Source organism: Heterodontus francisci, chromosome 38, assembly GCF_036365525.1.
Source record: "Heterodontus francisci isolate sHetFra1 chromosome 38, sHetFra1.hap1, whole genome shotgun sequence".
Lineage (NCBI taxonomy): Eukaryota > Metazoa > Chordata > Chondrichthyes > Heterodontiformes > Heterodontidae > Heterodontus > Heterodontus francisci.
In genome coordinates, this window is record NC_090408.1 from 29,364,517 (window position 1) to 29,388,186 (window position 23,670).

The following is a 23,670-nucleotide window of genomic DNA, read 5'->3' on the forward strand; positions in this document are numbered from 1 at the left end:
GCAAATAAATTTGCGCAACTATCTGGTTGAACCCTTTTGTCTAGCAGTAGAACTGAGTTCTTCATTGCTGCACGACAATCTCATTGCATAATGCAACTCTGTGAAGCACTGCTAAATTGTATATTGCCCTTTATCTGTTTACTTAAGTAACCATTTAATGAAAACAAATCGTAACTATTTGACTATAAAATGTGCTGAAATATTGACTCATAGTGCAAGTCTAAAGGGCACAGTTAAATATTTGTAGGAGGGGAAGCTTGAGGGGGGATTGTTGTAACTTGACCTCTGATCTGGGAATGGTTTAGGCATATTTCTGAATGTTATCAGGCGATTGGAAAAAACTGATTGTATACAAAGCAGCGAATGATAGCAGAATTTATATAGTTCTTACTGGTGTACACCAGTGTTGTAAATAATGCGAGCTTAAAGGATGGTGACACCATGTTCCCAAAAATAACTTGTTGGTAATTTATGTTCTTTGCAGGTCAGATTATTTTGACAATTTCCTAATATAGCATAGAAGTGAATTATAAACTCAAACTTTTCATTTGATATTGTTACTGTTGGCAAGTTAGTAACTTTACTATTGGGAAAATTATTTGTCTGGTTGCTAGTAATGTATCATTAAAACAACTAGGAAATTTCAGTATTTGCAAAGGCAAATTGTGTTCAACTACTGATATTTATATAGCCCCTTTAACATAATAAAACGTCCAAGACACTTTACAGGGACATTTTAAAACAAAGTATGACACTGAGCTGCAAAAGAAGATATTGGGTCAGATGTCCAAAAAGCTTGGTCAAAGAGGTAGGTTTTAAAGAGTGTCTTATTGGAGGAAAGTGAGGTGGAGAGATGTAGGGAGAGCATTCCAGAGCTTGAGGCCTAGACAACTGAGGTACAGCCACCAATGGCGGTGGGTTTAAAATCGGATGCAGACGAGGCCAGCATTAGAGGAGCATGGGTATCTTGGAGGGTTATGGGGCTGGAGGAGATTAGAAATGGACTGGGGCGAGGCCATGTAGGGGTTTGAAAACAAGGATTCTTGTAATGTAATTTTCTTGTCATTGGGAAATGTGGACTATCATCCTTTTCCATATGAATTTTTTGAGCGAATGTAAGTGATTCAAAGTGTTAGACAAATCAGTTGAATGAAACTTTGTGTGGTAAGGCAGCTAGATTTTGACAATTTGTATTGCATCTATTTAAAAATGGCTATCTTATCGCTAGATTCACTGCTCATGTACAGTATCATAGTCATGGACTTGAGGTATGTGCCAATACTCTATCATGGTTGAGTTACTTTCTGCAGGCTCTTTGCAATAATTCCATTTTGGAATACCACTTTAAAGTGAATATATTTCTGTAACAATTTATCATCTAGTCTGTCTGGTTCCTAACTGTACCAATCACTGAAATCACTCTTGTCAGGTAGTTGTTTTAGCCAGTTATGAGCAGTTATGAGAGTTGGAGTCTTAAGAGAGACTTGTGTTTATATAGTATCTTTCACAACGTCCCAAAGTGCTTTATAACCAATGAAGGACTTTTGAATTGTAGTTAATATTGTAATGTAGGAAATGTGGCAGCCACTTTATGCACAGCAAGCTCCCACAAGTGATGTTGATTGGTAAATATTGGCCAGGACACTGGGGATAGCTCCCCTGTTTTTCTTTGAAACCGTGCCATGGGATCTTTTATATCCACCTGAGAGGACAGATGGAGCCTTGGTTTAACGTCTCATCTGAAAGATGGCACCTCTGACAATGCAGCAGTCCCTCAGTACTGCACTGGAGTGTCAGGCTAGATTGTTCTGCTCAAGTCTTGGAGTGGGACTTGCACCCACAACCTTCTGGCTCAGGTGAGAGTACTATCAACTGAGCCACAACTGATGATTGTAAAATGTTGGCTTGTCATCCAGTGGCCATTTTGGTGACAAATCTAGGAGGAACTCAACAAGTGACAGCCACCACTATAGATGTGATCTGCACAATGTAAACATTTTATGAGCTCTTGTTTCTTGACCAAATAGGGGCTGTAGCCTTACAATAAAAGTGACACTGCATTTAAGATGGCTTGGAATATTCCATTAATCAGTTTGTGTAATACAGTGCATTGAAATCAAACCAGGCAGGTGCCAACTATGCCTCCTGAATAAGTTTTGCTGCATTAGTGTCAATATTTACTGTTTTCTTTGTCTGGGAAAAGCTATCCTATTCAACATTAAACAAGTTGTATTTATATAGAGCCTTGAATATAACAAAATGTCCTAAGGTGCTTCACAGGAGCATTGTAAAACAAAATAACAATGAGCCACAAAAGGAGATATTAGGTCAGATGACCTAAAACTTGGTCAAAGAGGTAGATTTTAAGGAGTGTCTTAAAGGAGAAAAGCAAGATGGAGAGGCAGAGTGGTATAGGGAGAGTATTTCAGAGCTAACGGACGAGACAACTGAAGGTATGGCCACAAATGGTGGAGCGATTAAAATTGGGGATGCTGAAGTGGAGAATTGACTCTCCATTTCAGTTACAATGAGCGCATAACTCTTAATGAAAGAAAGAAATGTCGAGCACCAGCGTGTAGAATGGTTTCAGTTCTAAACTGAAATGAAGGTTGGCATTTATCATGTTTACGTTAATTTAGTAGAGTGATGTGGGCTAGCAGCCATCTAAAACTGGCTAATCAAAATAGGTTCCACAGCTATTCTTGGATGTGAACATGTAAGTGCCTAAATGTGAGCAACTGTTAACTTGCTTAGTTGCCATATTGACAACTGATGTAACCATATCTATGAATTTCCTAGCTTGAAGTTGTTGGGCATGCACAGGAGTCTGCCTTTCAGAAATTTCTTTGTAAAGAAGTGAATTTTTTTTTTCAAGAATGTTAGCCTCTTCCATGGGGATATAATTCGCTGCCATGCGTGATACTGATTCATACAGATCAGAAAGTTCCATGTTGGATCTCTGCTTTGTACGTTGTTAGCTAACATTTTATGGCTTGGGGTGGGAGGAGGGGAGGGAAAGAGCTAGGGATAAGAGGAACCATCTTGCTGAAGCTGCAGAGAATGTTTGCATCTTCATCTGTGATTAATCCAAGTCTTCATGGTCTGATTGTTATGTACCAAATAGACTTGGAATCAAGATTGTTTTGCTTTTATTTGGCATCTGATCATGTATAGTAATCAGTTGAGGGAGTGGCTGCAACTGCATACTGAACCCAATGAAGGACAAACTTTTTGTTAAAATAAGCCATCAAACCAAACTTATAAATGTTAAATAATGACTTTTTGGAATTTTTTCAAAAATCTGCTGCATTTAGTAACAAAAACAATGTGTATACCTTTACTTGCATTGTGACTCATTTCAGGTGAAATTACAGATGCATGCAGTGGGCTTGTGAGGGCCAGAGTTCTAGTCACAGTTTACAATCTGGCAAAGTCTTGGGGCCAGATGGACGTCCTGCTAAATTTTAAAGTACTTTAGCTTTAAGCTTATAGCAAGGTCCCTTGAGCATAGGAAACATAAGATGGATGCAAAAGGAAGAAAGCTCTAAACCACAACACCCTAATTTTAGTTGATCAAAAACTTAAGCTGCAAAGTCATTTGAAGAATTTGACAGACTTAAAAATATTAGTTTCTTCATTATCAGGGTACTTGAGGCATTTTACATTAAATGCAGTTACGAACAATCCCTGTTATGAATGAAAAATGCTAGTTATACTATACAGTTTATTGACAGGAACTGTTTTCAACTTTGGATTGATCCAATCTATGCAGTGTAATTTGAATGGGTGTTATCCGAGTCCTTTCGGTTTTTCCCGTGCCTGACCCGACTTGACCACCAGCATGTTCAGTTAACCTAGCTTTCATTTTTCACTTTTTACGTTTGTGCAGATAAGCAACAAAAACTGTAACTGGACTTGAAGGGTTGTTTAAAAAGTACGTTAAGATTGGAGCCACGTACCTGAGGTGGTAATGGTGTGTGTCCGACCCGACCTGAGCCCAAATGACGGACCTGGAAGAGCAACCCGACCCAACCCCAACCCGACACATGTCGGGGTCGGGTAGCCATGCTCTACCTCAGCCACCTCACCATACAGAAGGTACTTGGGTATGCGACTGTCTTCCATCCTGTGGACGTGTCCAATCCACTGAAGCCACCTCTATTTATTTAATGCCAGCACACTTGGGAGCTCTGCCTTTGAGAGGACTGTGACATTTGTGATTTTGTCCGATAATACGCTGCAGGCAGCAAAGGTAGAAATTGTTGAGCTGCTTTTCCTGGTAGCTGTAAGTCATCCGTGTTTCACAGGCCTTATAAACTATGAGCTTGGTCCTAAGGGTCAGCTTGGTGTTATCCCATGAGAGTTTCGAAAGTCTACTTGCACACTAGGTCGGATGGCAAACTCTACAATCTATCAAGGCTGAAAGTGAAAACAAAAACACATCATGTCCTGATCAGAGAACTCCTCTACACTGACGATACCACGCTCATTGTTCATGTGGAAACTCCATTCCAAAGACTCATGGTCTGTCTCTCCCATGCCTGTAACTTGTTCTCCCTGACTATAAGCATCAAAACAGTGGTCATGGGTCAAGGTGTTGCATCTCTGCCCCTGATCACACTAAATAAAACATGGTTGAAAGTGGTTAGCAAACTCTGCTACCATGGGTCCACAGTGACTGACAATCTGTGCCTTGATGCAGAGCTTGGTACACGCATAGGGAAAGCAGCTGCCACCTTTGGCCAAACTGAAGAACACATGGGGTACTATCTATATTTAATTGTCCTGGCCATAACTTGGTTTCATTATTTACTTGTGTGGTGTAAATTGTGTCCCATGGCTCAGTTTGCTTCATTACCTTTTTTTTGTCTAGTCATGACTGAAGCTGTAGTTCAAACCTCTGAAAACTGCAAAAGCAAGACTTTGTTCCATTAAACAAACAGTTGAACCCTATTGCAAGCATGTGGAATCTGGCTCTTGCAGCATCTGTTGTATGTTCCCTCTTCGGAGAGTTCCTTAACATGGTATGAAGACATGTCAGAAAATTGTTGGTCACTAAAAGTGAACTTTTGGGAAGGGTAGTGATTTGATCAGTTGATTCTGTTCTATAACTAAGCAAAAAAAAAAGTGGCGTTGGAAGGACCACTGTTTAGCTTCAGGCCAACAAATTCTTCTATGGAAACAAAAATGTTGGGTGGGCTTGCTAGATAATGTTCCTAGCTGAGAACACAGTCCCATTTGGAACCTGATGCATGTAATTCCAATTTTTTTTTTCTGCTGCAACATCTGTTCAACTGAATGTTTCCAGAACTGAAATCTGAGTAGTTTCTGCTATCAAACTACTTTGGTCTACAGAATATAAAAATTACAATGATTTCTAGCACCATTGTCCATTTTATGATCCTTAGCTTTCACAATTTAAAAAAACTTAATAGTCTTCGTTTTAATAGTTCACCATTTTAATATTTTATTGAGTTTAATTATTCCTCACAGCTGTTTCATAGCTGGTTGTGTGGTTATTTGAGTTTATTTTTGGTTACTGGCATTGTCAAATTGCAGAGAGGAATCTAATTTGCAGTGACTCATACTAGCAGGCTGACACATTTATGCTTCAAGTACTATCAGGGACATCTAACATATTGGAGCCTTGTTTCAAAACTAGAGTGGACTGTGTGCTAACATCTGAATTGTGTCTATTTCTGCTCATACCAATTTCTGCTCGACCTTTCATTCTTCATATTTTAGGTCTTGGTTACTTTATCCACTTATACCTCACTAACTTTTATGTAGGGCCATATTGTAACCTTGTACAATATTGTTTAATATTTAACTTGATCTTGTAGCCTTTCAAAACTAAATTCTGCTATTGTGCTTTTGATTGGTAATGTACACACAGTGTAAAGGTAGGTCACTCATTTGCAACTGGTTGACCTTCCAGTATTTGCTGGTTTTCAAATAATTTAAGCTTTAGATGTTATGAAACTTCTATATAACGTGCAGAAATGCAAATCTGAATGTGTTTCGAGTTCCAGTTTTACATTCTAATTGTACTTCAAATAGTGTATAATTTTTGCTATCAAGTACAATATTAGAATGCCCATTGCATAGCTCTATTCACAAAGTCTACATAATTTACCAGTAGTGCTGTATAAATCCCCACCTGTGGATCCACCGTATGTGCTTCTTAGAAATTGTATTAGTGGAATGTGGAAGTTCGTTTTAAATCCACCAAATCCCAATATTTGGTGCCTTTTGGTCCAAGATCCATTGGCTGTTTTTGTTTCAAACTGGGGAAATGTGAATCGAACTGGGAAATGATCAAAGTACACAAAAAGGAGGTAGTAATAAAGTTGCAAGCCTGATGTGAGCAACAAAAGTTTGTTAAATGCAGAAAGGTGTATGGTTGAAAAACTGATGTATTGCATTTACTGTGAAGCATTTGCAATCAAAACTTTTCAGGGTTTGAAGCTTTCTCTAAACCTTTTGATGAATGAAATTGCCTGGAGGGATCATTTAATGTACATGTTTGTATGAAAATATTATAAAAATAGTGAAACTGTTTTTATACCAATAAATGGTTACATAAACATTTAAAGTGCTTTAAAACTGGCATTGCTATTGGGCTATCAGGTGAAACTATTCCCTTGATTTATATGTTGATCGTGACTGGGTTGGATAGGTATGTTTCACTATAACATCCCATTGCATTTAAAATAAACAAAATGCTGGAAATACTCAATACTTTCTGATGAAAGGTCACTGACCTGAAACATTAACTGTTTCTCTCTCCAGAGATGCTGCCAGACCTGCTGAGTACTTCCAGCATTTTATATTTTTATTTCAAATTTCCAGCATCTGTGGTATTTTGTTTTTGTATCCCATTGCATTTGTCTTCCTATTGTATTAACAGCAGAATTGTACACCAGACTCCGGCTGTCCTGTGCTAGGTTCTTACAGGGCTGATTCTGCTTTGCTTTTGATGCTTATGGTAAGCCTGTAAACTGCACAGAAACTTTGACACAGGAATTTAACCTTATCGTAGAAAGTTTCATGTCCGTTTCCTACAGAGTACTACAGCAATATTTTAGCTGCCTTTCAGTCGGTGTGAGTCACAGAGACATCCTTGTAGATGGTTATTCTGATAAAGTGGAAGTGTGTTTAGTGTCTTAAGGGCTGTGTGAATCTAGTTTTGATTCTGTAACTTGAGCAGTTCCAGAGCTTGATAAGTGTATGAAGCTTTTCATAGACTGTATATGTTGCAACTTTGGAGTCGTCTTCTTGCTAAATAAAAAGAATAGGAATTCCAATTATGGTAAACTAATATAAGCATGCTGCTGGTCAACCTATGTAAACCTACTACTGAGCTAAGTCCATTTTCTGGTTTGGCTTATGAACCAAATAGTTGTTTAATCCAGTTGTAGTCTCTCTTCAGTCAAAGCAATACCATCCTATCCACTACATTCCCAGGAGTTCTTCCTGTTTTTCAATATGGACAATTCAGTCAGCTTGTTTCATACAATTTCATATAATGTACCATGCATGAAGTTCTGGTATTGGTGAGCAGTGTAACATCAGAAATTAATTTTCATCACTCATTTCTTTAGAGCATGAATACCTTGCCTGGTTATTGCTGAACAAGCAGTGTTTGTATATTTTTGAATTATTTGTATGTTTAAGTGTAACTTAGTACTGAAGTGTTCAACAAAGAGCAGTAAGAAGTAGATGCAGAATAAAAACCCTCAATTTCCAAAATGTACTGCGAGTAGGTAAGGCTCCCAGCAAAATGGACTCATAAAATTACCTCTACGGTATCTGAAATGAAAAAATAAACAACTTGGTACATATCCAAAGTGAAATAATTTATCCACATTTTTCCTTGTCCTCCAATTTAAAAAAACAAATTGAAGCCGTAATGTTAAGTCATAGAATCATAGAATAATAGTGCAGAAGGAGGCCATTCAGTCCATGGTGTCTGTATTGGATTTTTGAAGCAGCTATCCAGTAAGACCCATTTCCTTGCTTTTTCCCAATAATCCTGCGAAATATTTCAAGTATTTATCCAATTCCCTATTGAAAATTATTATTAAATCTGCTTCCACCACCCTTTCAAGCAGTGCATTCCAGATCATGACAACTTGCTGCATAAAAATAATTCTCAAATCACCTCTGGTTCTTCCAATTATCTTAAATCTGTGTCTTCTGACTACTAACCCTTCTGCCACTAGTTTCTCTGCTCTAAGGAGAACAACCCCCCCTTCGCTACTTTCTCCATGTAACTGAAATCCTGCATCCCTGGTATCATTCTAGTAAATGTCCAAGGTGTTGACATGCCTCATAAAGTATGGTGGCCAGAATGGGAAACAATTCTCTATTGGGGCCGAACCAGTGATTTATAGAGGTGTAGCAATGTCCTTACATTTGTACTGTCTGTCTTCATAAAGCCAAGGATCCCAAATGTTTTTTTAAACAGCCTTCTCAGCTTGTCTTTCAAAGATTTATGTACGTACTATTGGGGTCTCTGTTCCTGCATCCCTTTAAAATTGTACCATTTTCTTTATTGCCTCTTCTCATTCTTTCTACCAAAACGCATCACTTGGCATTTCTCATTTAAAGCGCATTTGTCATGTACCCGCTCATTTTACCAGTCTGTCTATATCCTCCTGAAGTCTGTAACTATCCTCCTAGAGTTTTGTGTCATCTGCAAACTTGGAAATAAATGCCCTGCATTCCCAAGCCCAGAGCATTAATGTATATAAAAAACAGCAGGGCTTCTGATACAGAACCAGGGGACATCAATGTATACTTTAAAAAAAAAATTCAAACTTGTATTCACTTATAACCTGTTGCATGCGTTTTTTTTTGGTTTGGCGGAGAAAGTTGACTATGGTGTGTCATATGGAATACCAGATGCTGGAGTTGGGTAGTATAACGTTTTAATTACTTGCAGGCTATGCCCTGTTCAGCGTTTCACTATTAAGGTACTGGCAGTACTTCAATTTCTAACTAATGGTGTGAGTTGAAATTGGCACTCTATGTAAACCTTTTAAAGGGACTTTTTTTTTTTGGAGCCAAAATGTTTTTGGTTTTCCTGCATGACAGCCATGCTATATAGTGCCTGAAGTTTTCTATTTTGATGGGAAAATAATTTTACTGTCCTATTCTGATATTAGCATAAATTGACAGCAACCAGTTCCACAATAATTAGACTTTTCAATAAAAGCAGTACATTACAAAAATAACGCTAATGGAACTTTTATAGTTCACGCTTTAAGTGAGATTTTTAAAGCAAGTATTAAAGTCATTAGCTGCTTAGGAAAGAACTTTTATATGATGCCTTTCACAACCTAAGGATGTTCCAAAATGTTTTGCAGGCAATTAATTCATTTTAAGTGTAGTTACTGTTGTAGGGAAATGTGGCAACCAATTTACACATAGCAAGGTTCCATTAACAGCAATGAGAAACAATTGGTTAATCACACTTAGTGGTGTCAATTGAGAGATAGTGTTGGCTGGAACAAAGTAAGAACTCTGCTTCTTTGAATAGTGCCATGGGATCTTTAATCCTGAGGATCCTGAGGGCAGATGCCATCCCACTTTAATGCCCCATTTGAAAGATGGCAACTTTGACAGTGCAGCACACCTTTAGTACCGCTGTGAAGTATCAGAATAGATTATGTATTCAACATTCTGGAGTAGAGATTGAGTCTGTCCTGGCTGAGAGGCAAGAGTAATCCGACTCCAGGCTGACACCTGAGACTTCATGTGACTAACTGCCTAATTGTTTACATTGTGTAGCTGTTGTCTGCAAAACAGGTACAATTCTGCCTTTTACTTCTAGAGGAATTTTCTTTAATGTATCATATGCTTGAGGGAAATGTTAGCATTTCCTTTCGATTTGTTTTGTAAACTTGTATTCCCTTTTCCAGCATCAGAATACGTTCTGGGGAAGCTTTGCACTGGTTTAAAATACATTTTTGCACTTTTCTTTGGCAGAAAACTACACGTCTGTTCAAGGATTGAATTGTTAGATTGCCACAGAATAAAGTGACAGTAAGTTACTGTTGCTGAAGAGATGGCACTGCCATTCAAAAAGGATCTGGAGAAGTACAAGGATATTGATGAGGATGAGCTTCTTGGCAAACTTAGCGAGGAAGAATTGAAACAGCTGGAAACTGCCCTTGAGGAGTTGGATCCAGAGGTGGGGATTGAAATTCTTGATATTTCTTTTCATGATATCTTATCAAAAATAAGCTTTTTGTCATCTATTTTTAGAAAAGTCAATAGAACAGGTGGTAATCATCTGAGATTGGTTAATAGAAGTACTTCATAAAAATTCAGCAAAGATTCAACCCTAATTTAAACCACTGGATGCCGCTCCAAGCAATTTTAAACTCATTGCCATCATCGCTTCCCTCATCTAAGGCATTGATCTAAATTGTAAAAAGTTGAGGCCCCAGCACAGACCCCTGTGGGACTCCACTCATCACATCCTGCCACTCAGAAAAGGACCTATTTATGCATGCACTCTGTTTTCTGCTAGCCAGCCAAATATGACACCAAGATTGTGAGCGATCTCCTCCCCCCACTTCCCCCAAAAAACCCCAATTCATTGGTATCCTCACCAGTTCATTAAGATTTGGATATCTGCACTACAGCACTGAAACACACTCTAACAAGTTTAATATGCTAATCATTGGGGTAGAGGCATGGAAGAAAAACAAAAGGCAGAACCAGGCTCTTTCTGTATTTGTACCATTTATATTTTGTCATCATTCAAATTCTGATCTCCAGGTGTTCAGTGGAAGCCACATACTTTAACATTCTGAATCTAAGTGGATATTTTCATATTCTGTCCATTATTTCCGCAAGTTAATGTATATCTAGAAAGATGGCCAGCATTACTCGTGTTATTTCTGAATCTTGAGACTTTTTTGGGGAGTGGCTATTTTTTGTGTGTATCGACATACTAAAATGGTGTTTGATATATTGTTTTGTTCAGACTTCTAAAATAATGTGTTTTCTTCACTGTTCTAGCATTCACTCCTGCCAGCAGGTTTTCGTCAGAAGGACCAGACTGTCAAAACCCCAACAGGCCCCTTTGATCGAGATCAGCTTCTAGCATTCTTGGAGAAGGAGGCATTGGAATATAAGGACAGGGAGGATTATGTGCCTTTCACAGGGGAGAAAAAAGGTACTGTACTAGCCTTACTTGGGGTTGCAGGCGCTCATTGTTCTCTTGCATGTTTCTGTCTTTGGGGAGGGAATTAATGAACAGTGAATTAAAAATTAGAAATCAGCCTCCATTTTCTGTCTTCAACTTGTAAATTAAGCAGAAGCAGAGAGATGAAATCAATGTAAATACATAGTTTTATTTAATCAGTTCATTTGTACAATTTTTTAAAAAAAGTACCTTCATTATGACATTCGTATTTGGCAACTGAAAATTCTTCAGTGTCATTTGTTTTTATATAAGCATTCTAATTCATATGTTAAAATAGCTTGGCAATATTAACATTTTCCATGGTTCAGTACTTCCCATGGTATGCAATTCAGTATGGATAGAAAAGGTTGCTCTCCATTTTAGATAAGTATCTGTTAGTGCTGTCTAAGCATGGTTTTTTGACAGTAAATGCCAAACATTAGTTTTATTAGGGCATTTAGCAGTCAAAGAAATTCCCTGAAGTATGAGCAATCTGAAGTTTGATTACAGGAAGGGTTAAAATTATCTAGAAATATTTTGGGAATTGTGTAGTCTCTGTTGCTGATTATCAAACATATTTAAAAATGCACAGATTCAATTACACTAATACAATCCATATGAGAGGATTTGAAACATTCCTGGCAGGCATCAAAATGCTAATTACAGTATTTAAATATGTTGTAACTAAGGCAAAACAGACTTCTTTTAATAGCATAATGGCGTTGGTGTGGTTACCATCTATTTTTTTTTCTGTTGACAAGAAGTGTTAATACACATCAGAAGCAGGTATTTAGCTCCAGGATGAGTGTGCGCTGAAGTAACTTTAACCTCATTAGGAGAGTGTTAGAAATGAAAAATGCCAAAACATAGGTGTATTAAATGCACACATAATACTCTAATTCATCTCTTATTCTAAGTAATTCTTAGCACTGGCATTTCCAACTGTGCCAAATTGAGTATTTTCCTCAGTTTTGAGTACTCTTAAGTGTAAGCCTCTCATGACAATAGCCAGTTCTTTTTTGTGAGCTTGTAAACAAGTACAAGTAGTATACACAGTGTCTAGTTTTTAAAGGCAGAGCTACAAGATCTCAAAAGTGAGAAGTAAAATTCTCAGCGTTCAAACATTCAAAATATTTCTCATCACACAGCTGCTAGGATGATTGAATCTAGTCTCCTTTTTTTGTATTTTTGAGTGCTTTATTTTAAGAACATAGCTATCATTTGACTAGAAAGCAAAATCCCCTGGCTTGAGATCAAAGGAATGTTTTTACTGTGCAACAATTTATCAAAAGTTTATATTTGCATAATGGTAACTTCCTGAAATGAGGCATGTGTGTATATACCCATACATTGTCTTGATCTGTAGGTGCACATTTTTACCAGCATTTTGGGCTTTTTCTGCTATACTTTTTATGTATATAAACATGAGTTTTAAGACCACTTGGATCACTTTTTTCCTACTTTCAGCACATCTTGCCCAATTGGAGAATATAAATAACATTTTTTTCAAAATACTTTGCTAGACATCATACAAGGTTGGTATAATTGGGTAAAATATGACTTAAACACATGGTCATAATTTGGATCCCCCTGCCGCCCCACCAAACCAAGTTCCAATAATATTGATATAGGGCCTATAAAGAGCTTTGTACTTGAATGGAATTCTTGTAACTTTTTGTGGCCAGCTGATTGGCACAATTTATTTTTTCTGATGACTGTTCTTGAGCTTTCTGATACTTTCACTGATGTTTTGCTGCTGAAATCAGCCCTTTCAGGTGTGAAGATGGAGATAGAATGAAATTCAAAAAGCTATTAAATTCGTTTTTTTCCCAAAGCATGGTACTTGACAGAGTAAGCCTCCAATTTCATGGATGACTTGAAGACTTCCATTTGGGTAGAGCTGCTGGAACAATGTCCTGCACCAAACACAGAAATCCTTAGTTCTGTTCCTTCTGCTTTTATTGCTCAGATTGTATCTTTCTTGAGAACTACCTAAATTCCAGGGGTCTTTTCTTCAAAGCTTTGCATCAAATCAAAAAATGCATCTGTTGAAAGCAGCCACACATACTTGCTTTTGGTGCCTTCTGTTGACCGTTTTACCTTGTGTAAAAGCAAAATACCAATGCTGGAAATCTGAAATAAAAACAGAAAATGCTGGATTTACACAGGTCAAGCAGCATCTGTGGCGAGAGAAACAGAGTTAATGTTTCTCTGTCCACAGATGCTGCCTGACCCGAATTTTCAGTATTTTCTGTTTTTGTTCCTTGTGCAAGGCTTACTCAACTTTCTATAATTTAAAAGGATTGGAACATACTTGTGTAAATGTGGAAAAAATGTTGAGGCACTAAACTAATTGTCATTGTTGTGCACTGGATGTGTGAGATAGGATTGCATGCTAGTAGTATGCTCAATCTGGTAAAGGTTCTTCCGTAATGCATGGTACAGCTACAACTACCTGTGCTGCAGCTTATCAGTCTTGTTACCAATGCCAGCTAAATCTATCTTTGAGAGCGATAATTGACCGCGTGGGTTTTCGCTGGGTGCTCCGGTTTCCTCCCACAGTCAAAGACTTGCAGGTTGATAGGAAAATTGGCCATTATAAATTGCCCCTAGTATAAGTAGGTGGTAGGAGAATATAGGGAAGGTGGGGATGTGGTAGGAATATGGGATTAGTGTAGGATTAGTATAAATGGGTGGTTGATGGACGGCACAGACTCGGTGGGCCGAAGGGCCTGTTTCAGTGCTGTATCTCGAAATAAAATTTTTTTTAAAAAATTGCTTAGAAAGCAGAGCTCAGACAAAATAGAAGACTTGATTCCCAGCTGCACAAATGGAGCCTTGTGGCTTCACAATTTTTAAGCTTGCAAACTCCCAGATCAAAAATTCCAAAGATCTAACATTGAGCAAATTTGGTACTATCTGAGGTTATGTTGATGACTTCACCTCCTATGTAGAAGAAACTTCTTGCTGATAGATATGTCAGGATTGTACACCTTAACAACTTTGTCTATACTACGGATTACTTGTGCATTATAGAGTTGGATGTTGAAGTACAGCAATCCTGATGTAAACCTTTTTTGAAATTGCAACTAGCAAGTGATTTTAACCTTTTGTTAATCAGAGTTCCACCTGATGAAAATAAATATTAAGCTGATGATGTCCATCCTTTCCAATGTGAACATTAAGGCCAAGTATAACTAAGGGTCTGAACTCTCCTCACATACTTAAGTGAGTTGAAAATATTTTCTCTCCAAAAGCCAAAATGGCACTACATAATTTTTTCTGCAAAGAAGTTAACAAATTAACTAATATCAATGCAATTCAGTACTGGAAAAGCACTTCAGCCAGATTTACAAACTACTACCCTCAGGTAAACACTGAATATCTAGCCGCAATAGGGGTCTCATGTTTACCAAATTCACAGTGCAGGTTTCCAGATGTGCTGGGAAAACTACATCATAAATGGCATGGTCAGAAAGACTTGAAATAAAATGCCAATGCTTCACTTGAGTTCCAGGTTTGAGATTCCCTCTAGACAGCATAGTTCCTAATCATCTCCAACCTGTCCTTATGACTTAACACTTTAAACTCATATAATTCTGGTGAAGTTGGACTGTATGCTTTCCAGACCTGGATATCAGACCATTGTAAAAGGGGCAATGGTGGGAGCTGATGCAATGTTTTATTACCTGCACCCCATCCCCCACCCCCGCTCCCAGCTCACCCCCCTTCCCCCCACCCCCTTCCCCCCCCCCCCTTCCCAGCTCCCCTCTTGCACTGTCTTCCCCTCGCAACCCCTTCCCCGCACCCCTCTCCCCTACAGCTCCCCCTGCACCTCCTTCCCTCCACCCCTTCCCACCGCACTCCTCCTCCTCGCACTCCCTTCCCTCCACCTCCTCCCACCGGCATCCACCTACCCCTGTGTAGGGGCCCCAACAACCCCACTGCCTTGTGGGCCTCTCGGGAGAGACCAAGACTATGGGAGTAAACCCGAACAGAAAATCCAGAGCGGAACCCCGAAGGCGGTCATGTGTCACCTTTGGCATGTTTCCGGCAGTTCCTGCAGCCATGCTGGTGCCAAACGTCGTGCTCTGCACTCCTTTGGATCCCAACAGGAAGGCCGAGAGGGGGGTTTTGACACTTGGGCAACTCACAACCTCCATACATCCGCCCAGGCATGCGCCATGGAGAGGTCACTCCATAGTCGCTTCACAGCGACCAAATCAACACGGAAGGCAGCTGTTACGGGTTATAAGTCCAGCTCAATTGGCGTAGAGATTGGGCGCCACGGGTTGCGTTTGTCGGTGGGAGAGGTCATCGCATCTCACTGGACAGCTACTGCCCGCCTCAAACCGGGCAGCCCCCGGTCAGTAAGGTTCTGTCCCGCCACAATCCACCTGCTTCAATGGGTGCTTGGAGCTCAAGGTCATTGCCCGACAAGTGGACTGTAACACCGCACCAAACAGCACGAACAAAAAAGGAAAGAAGGTACCAGCCCTTTGTTTTGCAAGCTGGATCGTCAGAACTATGTGTCCTGGCCTGTTGGAAGACTTTACACAAATCAACGATTCTCGGAAGACCGCCATCGTTAACAACGAGCTCAGTAGACTCAATGTGGACATTGCAGCACTTCAGGAGACACGCCTCCCTGCGAGTAGATCTCGAAGAGAGCAAGACTACACCTTCTTCTGGCAGGGTAGGGATCCTGAAGAACCAAGACAGCATGGAGTGGGCTTCGCCATCAGAAACTCTTTGCTCAGCATGATAGAGCCACCCTCAAATGGCTCGGGACGCATACTGTCCATCCGACTGTTCACCGCCTCTGGTCTAGTACACTTAGTCAGCATCTATGCTCCAACACTCTGCTCCCCACCTGAAGCTGAAGACCAGTTCTATGAGGAACTCCATAATATTAGTAGCATCCCCAACACCGAACACCTATTCCTGCTGGGGGACTTTAATGCCAGGGTTGGGGCCAACCATGACTCATGGCCTTCCTGCCTTGGGCGCTGTGGCATTGGAAGGATGAATGAGAATGGACAGAGACTGCTTGAGTTGTATACCTATCATAACCTCTGCATCACCAACTCATTCTTCCACACTAAACCCTGTCACCAGGTTTCTTGGAGGCACCCAAGATCACGTCGTTGGCACCAGCTGGACCTCATCATCACAAGGCGAGCCTCTTTAAACAGTGTTCAAATCACACGCAGCTTCCACAGTGCGGACTGCGACACCGACCACTCCCTGGTATGCAGGGAGGTTAGCCTCAAACCAAATAAGCTGCATCACTCCAAGCAGAAGGGCCGCCCGCGCATCAACACTAGCAGAATTTCTCATCCACAGCTGTTACGCAAGTTTCTAAATTCACTTGAGAAAGCCCTCCAAAACACTCCCATAGGGGATGCAGGGACCAAGTGGGCCCACATCAGAGACGCCATCTATGACTCAGCAATGACCACCTATGGCAATTGTGTGAAGCGGAATGCAGACTGGTTTCAATCTCACATTGAAGAGCTGGAACCTGTCATAGCCGCTAAGCGCATTGCACTGCTGAACTACAAGAAAGCCCCCAGCGAGTTAACATCCGTAGCACTTAAAGCTGCCAGAAGCGCTGCACAAAGAACAGCCAGGCGCTGCGCAAATGACTACTGGCAACACCTATGCAGTCATATTCAGCTAGTCTCTGACACAGGAAATATCAGAGGGATGTATGATGGCATTAAGAGAGCTTTTGGGCCAACCATCAAGAAGATTTCCCCCCTCAAATCTAAATCAGGGGACACAATCACTGACCAATGCAAGCAAATGGACCGCTGGGTGGAACACTACCTAGATCTGTACTCCAGGGAAAATGTCACTGAGACTGCCCTCAATGCAACCCTGTCTCTGGCAGTCATGGATGAGCTGGACATACAGCCAACAAAATCGGAACTCTGTGATGCCATTGATTCTCTAGCCAGCGGAAAAGCCCCTGGGAAGGACAGCATTACCCCTGAAATAATCAAGAGTGCCAAGCCTGCTATACTCTCAGCACTACATGAACTGCTATGCCTGTGCTGGAATGAGGGAGCAGTACTACAGGACATGCATGATGCCAATATCATCACCCTCTATAAGAACAAGGGTGACCGTGGTGACTGCAACAACTACCGTGGAATCTCCCTGCTCAGCATAGTGGGGAAAGTCTTCGCTCGTGTCGCTTTAAACAGGCTCCAGAAGCTGGCTGAGCATGTCTATCCTGAGACACAGTGTGGCTTTCGAGCAAAGAGATCCACCATTGACATGCTGTTCTCCCTTCGCCAGCTACAGGAGAAATGCCGTGAACAACAGATGCCCCTCTATGTTGCTTTCATTGATCTCACCAAAGCCTTTGATCTCGTCAGCAGACGTGGTCTCTTCAGACTACTAGAAAAGATTGGATGCCCACCGAAGCTACTAAGTATCATCCACCTCATTCCATGACAATATGAAAGGCACAATTCAGCATAGCAGCGCCTCATCAGACCCCTTTCCAATCTGAAGTGGCGTGAAACAGGGCTGTGTTCTCGCACCTACACTGTTTGGGATCATCTTCTCCCTGCTGCTCTCACATGCATTCAAGTCCTCAGAAGAAGGAATTTTCCTCCACACAAGATCAGATGGCAGGTTGTTCAACCTTGCCCGTCTAAAAGCGAAGACCAAAGTACGGAAAGTCCTCATCAGGAAACTCCTCTTAGCTGACGCTGCTGCATTAACGTCTCACACTGAAGAGTGTCTGCAGAGACTCATCGGGTTTGCGGCTGCCTGCAATGAATTTGGCCGAACCATCAGCCTCAAGAAAACGAACATCATGGGACAGGATGTCAGAAATGCCCCATCTATCAATATCGGCGACCACACTCTGGAAGTGGTTCAGGAATTCACCTACCTAGGCTCCACTATCACCAGTAACCTGTCTCTCGATGCAGAATTAAACAAGTGCATGGGAAAGGCTTCCTCTGCTATGTCCAGACTGGCCAAGACAGTGTGGGAAAATGGCGCACTGACACAGAACACAAAAGTCCAAGTGTATCAAGCCTGTGTCCTCAGTACCTTGCTCTACGGCAGCGAGGCCTGGACAACATACGTCAGCCAAGAGCGACGTCTCAATTCATTCCATCTTCGCTGCCTCCGGAGAATCCTTGGCATCAGGTGGCAGGACCGTATCTGCAACACAGAAGTCCTCGAGGCGGCCAACATCCCCAGCATATACACCCTACCAAGCCAGCGGCGCCTGAGATGGCTTGGCCATGTGAGCCGCATGGAAGATGGCAGGATCCCCAAGGACACATTGTACAGCGAGCTCGTCACTGGGACCAGACCCACTGGCCGTCCATGTCTCCGCTTTAAAGACGTCTGAAAACGTGACATGAAGTCCTGTGACATTGCTCAGAAGTCGTGGGAGTCATTGGCAGCGATCGCCAGAGCTGGCGGGCAACCATAAAGGCGGGGCTAAAGCGTGGCGAGTCGAAGAGACTAAGCAATTGGCAGGAAAAAAGACAGAAGCGCAAGGAGAGAGCCAACTGTGTAACAGCCCCGACAACCAATTTTATCTGTAGCACCTGTGGAAGAGTCTGTCACTCTAGAATTGGCCTTTATAGCCACTCCAGGCGCTGCTGCACAAACCATTGACCACCTCCAGGCGCTTACCCACTGTCTCTCGAGACAAGGAGGCCAAAGAAGGAGAAGAAGATATCTTGTCCTGCGATTTGGCGCTTAAAACTGAATGCAATATGCCAGTTGGGTCCTGACTAATCGAAGCATCACTTCCTCACTTTTGAATTCCAACCCAACCTTCAGATAAAGGCCAACATACCGTTAGCCTTTAATTACTAGTAAATTGCTCGTTTTTAGTGATTTGTGTACAAGGATGCAAATCCCTTTGCCCCTCCATAGCTTCTCGTTACTCACCATTAAGAAAATATTCTAATTTATATTTTTCAAATAAAAATATATATTTTAAAAACCTGAGGCCCAGTATCGAACCCTAGGGAACTCATCGCCCCATCTCTTCCATCCTCATCTCCAAGTGCGAGGAGCTCATGAACTTCTTTGTTACTAAGATTGAGACCATACATTCAGCTGCCTCTGCTGCTTCCTCCCTTCCCCTAGCCCACTGTGCCAAACTCCCTCTAATGTTCCCCCCCCTGCCCTAGCCCTGAACACACTTATATTCCCTATCTCCAATTGTGGCCTCTCTGTGCTGATCTTGTCTGAGACCCACCTTCTCCTCCCTCGACTTTATTCTTAGTGAACTGCTGACCACCTGACCTCCCTTCCTGGTCCCCATGTTAGCTAGTATTATTGGTACTCCCCTCGGGTATTGTCCCCTCCTCTTCAATTCTGCCGTTATCACCCTCTACTCAAAAAAAAAAAACTCTTGCAAACTATGTATCATCTCCAAGCTTCGTTAACCGCTCCATTGAATGCTATCGCCAACCAAATCCTGAACTCCATGTTTGAATCCCTCTGATCAAATTTCCTCCCCTTCCGCAATATTTAATCTGCTCTTATCAAAGTCACAAAGATGAGCAAAGTGGGGCAGAGTTGTGATGTTAGAGGTGGAAATGGGCAGTCTTAGTGATGATGCAGCTATGTGGTTAGAAGCTCATCTCAGTCAAATATTACACTAATGTTGCGCACAGTCTATTTCAACATCAGACAGTTGCCGGGAAGAGGAATGGAGTCATTAGCTATGGAAAGGAGTTTCTGGCGGGGTCCGAAGACAATGACTTCAATCTTTCCAATATTTAGTTGGAGGAAATTTCTGATCATCTAGTACTGAATGAGGGACAAGCAGTCTGACAACTTAGAGTGGAGGGTCAAGAGAGGTGATGGTGAGGTATAGCTGGGAGTTGTCAGTGTACATGTGGAGCCTGACAGTGTGTTTTTGGATGATGATGCTCAGGGGTGACTTAATAGAGGTGTACAAAATTGTGAGGGGCCTAGATAGACAGGAAAGACCTGCTTCCCCTCGCAGAGAGGTCAGTTACCAGATTTAAGGTGATTGATAGAAGGATTAGAGGGGATAAGAGGAAAATCTTTTTCACCCAGAGGGTGGTGGGTGTCTGAAATTCACTGCCAGGAATGGTGGTGGAGGCAGAAACCCTCAACTAATTTAAAAGGTACCTGGACATATACCTGAAGTGCTGTAACCTGCAAAGCTACGGACCAGGTGTTGGAAGGTGAGATTAGATTTGGCGGCTGGTTTTTTCAGCCGGCGCAGACACGATGGGTTGAATGACCTCCTTCTGTGCTGTAATCTTTCTATGGTTCTACGGGCAGCACGTAGGTGATAAATAGAAGAGGGCCAAGTATAGATCCTAGGCAGACACCAGAGGTAACTGGAAGAGAAGTCATTGCAGGTGATTCTCAGGTTACACTTAGATAAGAAAGGAACCAGGCGAGTGCAGTCCCACCGAACTGGATGACAGTGGAGAGGTGTTGGGAATGGTGTGGTCAACTGTATCTGACTGCAGACAAGTTGAGAAGGACAAGGAAGGATAGTCACTTAGGATGTCATCTATGATTTCCTCAGTTATTCCCTTTAAGATCCTGGGCTGAAAACCATGAGATCCTAGAGATTTATCTATCTTGTGTGCCATTATTTTCTCTATCACCATATTTGATATTGATGATGTCACTAAGTTATTTCCCTTGACTTATTTCTAAGTTTTCTTGTACTGCAGGTATTTTGCCCTCTACCTTTACTGTGAAAACGGTACTCAACCAGCAAGTCTATTTTCTTGTTATCTAGTATAAGCACGTCTGCATCAGTCTTTAATGGGCCAGCATTCCTCTTACTACCTTTTGTTCCTGAATATATTCATAAAAGCTTTTGCTGTCTGTTTTGTTAACAGGGATTAAGTGCACGAGTCTTTGCCCTTTTCTTTTAACTCCTTTCTCCCTAGCTTCCTACCCTAGGGCACCTTGGCACAGGAATTGAACCTTAATGTATGTTCAGTACCCCTCTCTTCTAAAGTACTGAGGGAACTACTGAAATATTAAGTATAACTTCAATTTGCTTTGCCTATGACTTCATATGCTAATCGACATCTTGCTAATTGGGATGGTTGCAGCTAATAATTGGTTCACACACTAATTGCTTTTTATTTTGGAGATTGTGTCTCTGCTAGATAAGCTGGCACTGCCTTACTGTGTTCAGCACCAATGTGCAGTAAAACTTTATTTGGCAGATACCTCCTGTTACAATTTTGCTGAAAGTTCTGACTACAAGAATGATGGCAGGTGAATTAAATACAAATAGCCAAAATTATGAAGATGCACGATTCCCCCTGCTCTCCCATCATCTTGTTCGTAATGTTGAAATGGGTGGTTTCAATGTTCATCCATTTTAAAAGGTACATAATGACTACTGAATTATTTAGTTTTATCGGATATTTAATTAGGGAAAGCCAGCACAGATTTGTGAAGGGCAAATCATGTTTAAGTTGCTGGAGTTTTTTGATGAGGTAACAGAAGGTTGATCAGAACAATGCTGTTGATGTGCACATGGACCTCCAAAAAGCATTTGATAAAGTGCCGCAAAACAAGCTTGTGAGCAAAGTTCTAGCTCATGGAATAAAAGGGACAAGAGCAACATGGATATGAAATTGGCTGAGTGACAAGAACCAAAGAGTAGTGGTTAATAGACGTTTTTCGGACTGGAGAAAGCTTTGTAGTGGAGTTCCCCAAGAGTCGGTGTTAGGACCCTTGCTGTTTCTGATATAGATTAATGACCTACGCCTTGGTGCACAGGGCACAGTTTTAAAATTTGCGTATGATACAAAACATGGAAACATTGTGAACTGTGAGGAGGATAGTGTAGAACTTCAAAAGGACATAGACAAGTTGGTGGAATGGGTGGACAAATGGCAGATGAAATTTAATGCAGAAAAGTGTGATATGTTTCATTTTGATAGGAAGAAATTGAGAGACAATATAAAATAGAGAGCAATTCTGAAGGGGGTGCAGGCGGAGAGGGTCCTGGGTGTATATGTGCGTAAATCATTGAAGGTGGCAGGGCAGGTTGCGAGAGTGGTTAATAGAGCATACAGCATCCCAGGCTAATAGGGGTATAGAGGACAAAAGCAAGGAAGCTATGTTAAACACTGTAGAACACTGATTTGGCCTCAACTGGAGTATTGTGTACAATTCTGGGTGCCACATATTGGGAAAGATGTGAAGGCATTGGAGAGAGTGCAGAAAATGTTCATGAGAATGGTTCCAAGGATGAGGAACTTAAGTTACATGGGTAGCTTGGTGAAGTTGGGATTGTTCTCCGAGAAGAGAACAAAGGTTGAGAGGAGATTTGATAGAGTATTGAAAATCATGAGGGGTTTGGACAGGGTAGATAGGGAAAACCTGTTCCCATTGGTGGAGGGATCAAGAACAAGACGGCACAGATTTAAGGTGATCGGCAAAAGATACAATACTGACATGAGGAAAAGCTTCTTTGCTCAGTGAGTGGTTAGGATCTGGGTTGCACTGCCTGAGTGTGTGGTGGTGGCAGGTTCAATCGAGGCATTCAAGAGGGAATTGGATTGTTAGCTGAACAGGAAGAATGTGCAGGGCTATGAGGAGAAGGCCGGGGAGTGGCACTCGTTAAAATGCTCTTTTGGAGAGCCAGCGCAGACATGATAGGCCAAATGGCTTCCTTCTGTGTTGTAACAATTGTGATTTCTCTGAAGATGTTAAACCAAGTAGTTAAATCTGCCTGATCAAATGAATGTAAAAGATTGCATAGCACCATTGAAAGAAGAGCAGTGTGTGGGAGGTGGGTGGGGTTGGGGGGCGGGTGCAGTGTGTAGGGTCACTGGCGGGGAAGTTCTCATGACCCAGCCAACATTTTATATCTCAGCCAACACCACCATTCATTTCACTGTTGTGTGCAAATTAGCTGCTGCGTTTACTTATGTAATTCAAAATTATTCATTGGCTGTGAAGTACCTTAGGGTGTTATGAAGACATGACCTTTCTTTCGAATTATGGGGGTCTCACTTGTTTGTGTGATTGCTTGGTACTAAGATATTCTGGTAGGTACTGTAGCACTAGATGGTGCCTAGACCTATGAGATCACTGGGCACACTAGATAAACTTGGTTCATAATATAATATTGATTAGAAGCTTCATCCATCCATTCAAAAAACGGAGAGAAAAAAATCTAGTATCTCCATTGCAGCATCCAACTGGCTCCTTGTTTTTACCTGCACTGCTCTAAGCAGAGTCCGCCCTAAATGTTACTCTGGATTATTCTGGATACTTTTCTGATGATCCTAATTTGCTTTATGCAAAGTTGAATCTATGCCTTCCTGCTATTGCTTTTCTTGCCTTGTTCTGGATGCAGTTTTTCTATTTTCCATTTTCATTTAATAGCTTATATAACTATTATAAGATTTCTCCTTGCTCCTTTTCATGGTTAAAAAATCTCCAGTTTCCCCATTATTCCA

General features: G+C 41.2%; 1 protein-coding gene across 1 annotated transcript in view; it reads left to right on the forward strand.

Annotated features, from left to right (window-relative positions):
* The window catches only part of tmod2 (tropomodulin 2), a 73,239-nt gene that overhangs the window by 15,167 nt on the left and 34,402 nt on the right, over nt 1-23,670 (forward strand). The window contains exons 2-3 of the mRNA XM_068017994.1: nt 9,994-10,198; nt 11,035-11,191. Of these exons, the coding sequence (XP_067874095.1) occupies nt 10,073-10,198; nt 11,035-11,191 (283 nt within the window). The 5' untranslated portion in view covers nt 9,994-10,072. The remainder of the gene's footprint in view (nt 1-9,993; nt 10,199-11,034; nt 11,192-23,670) is intronic.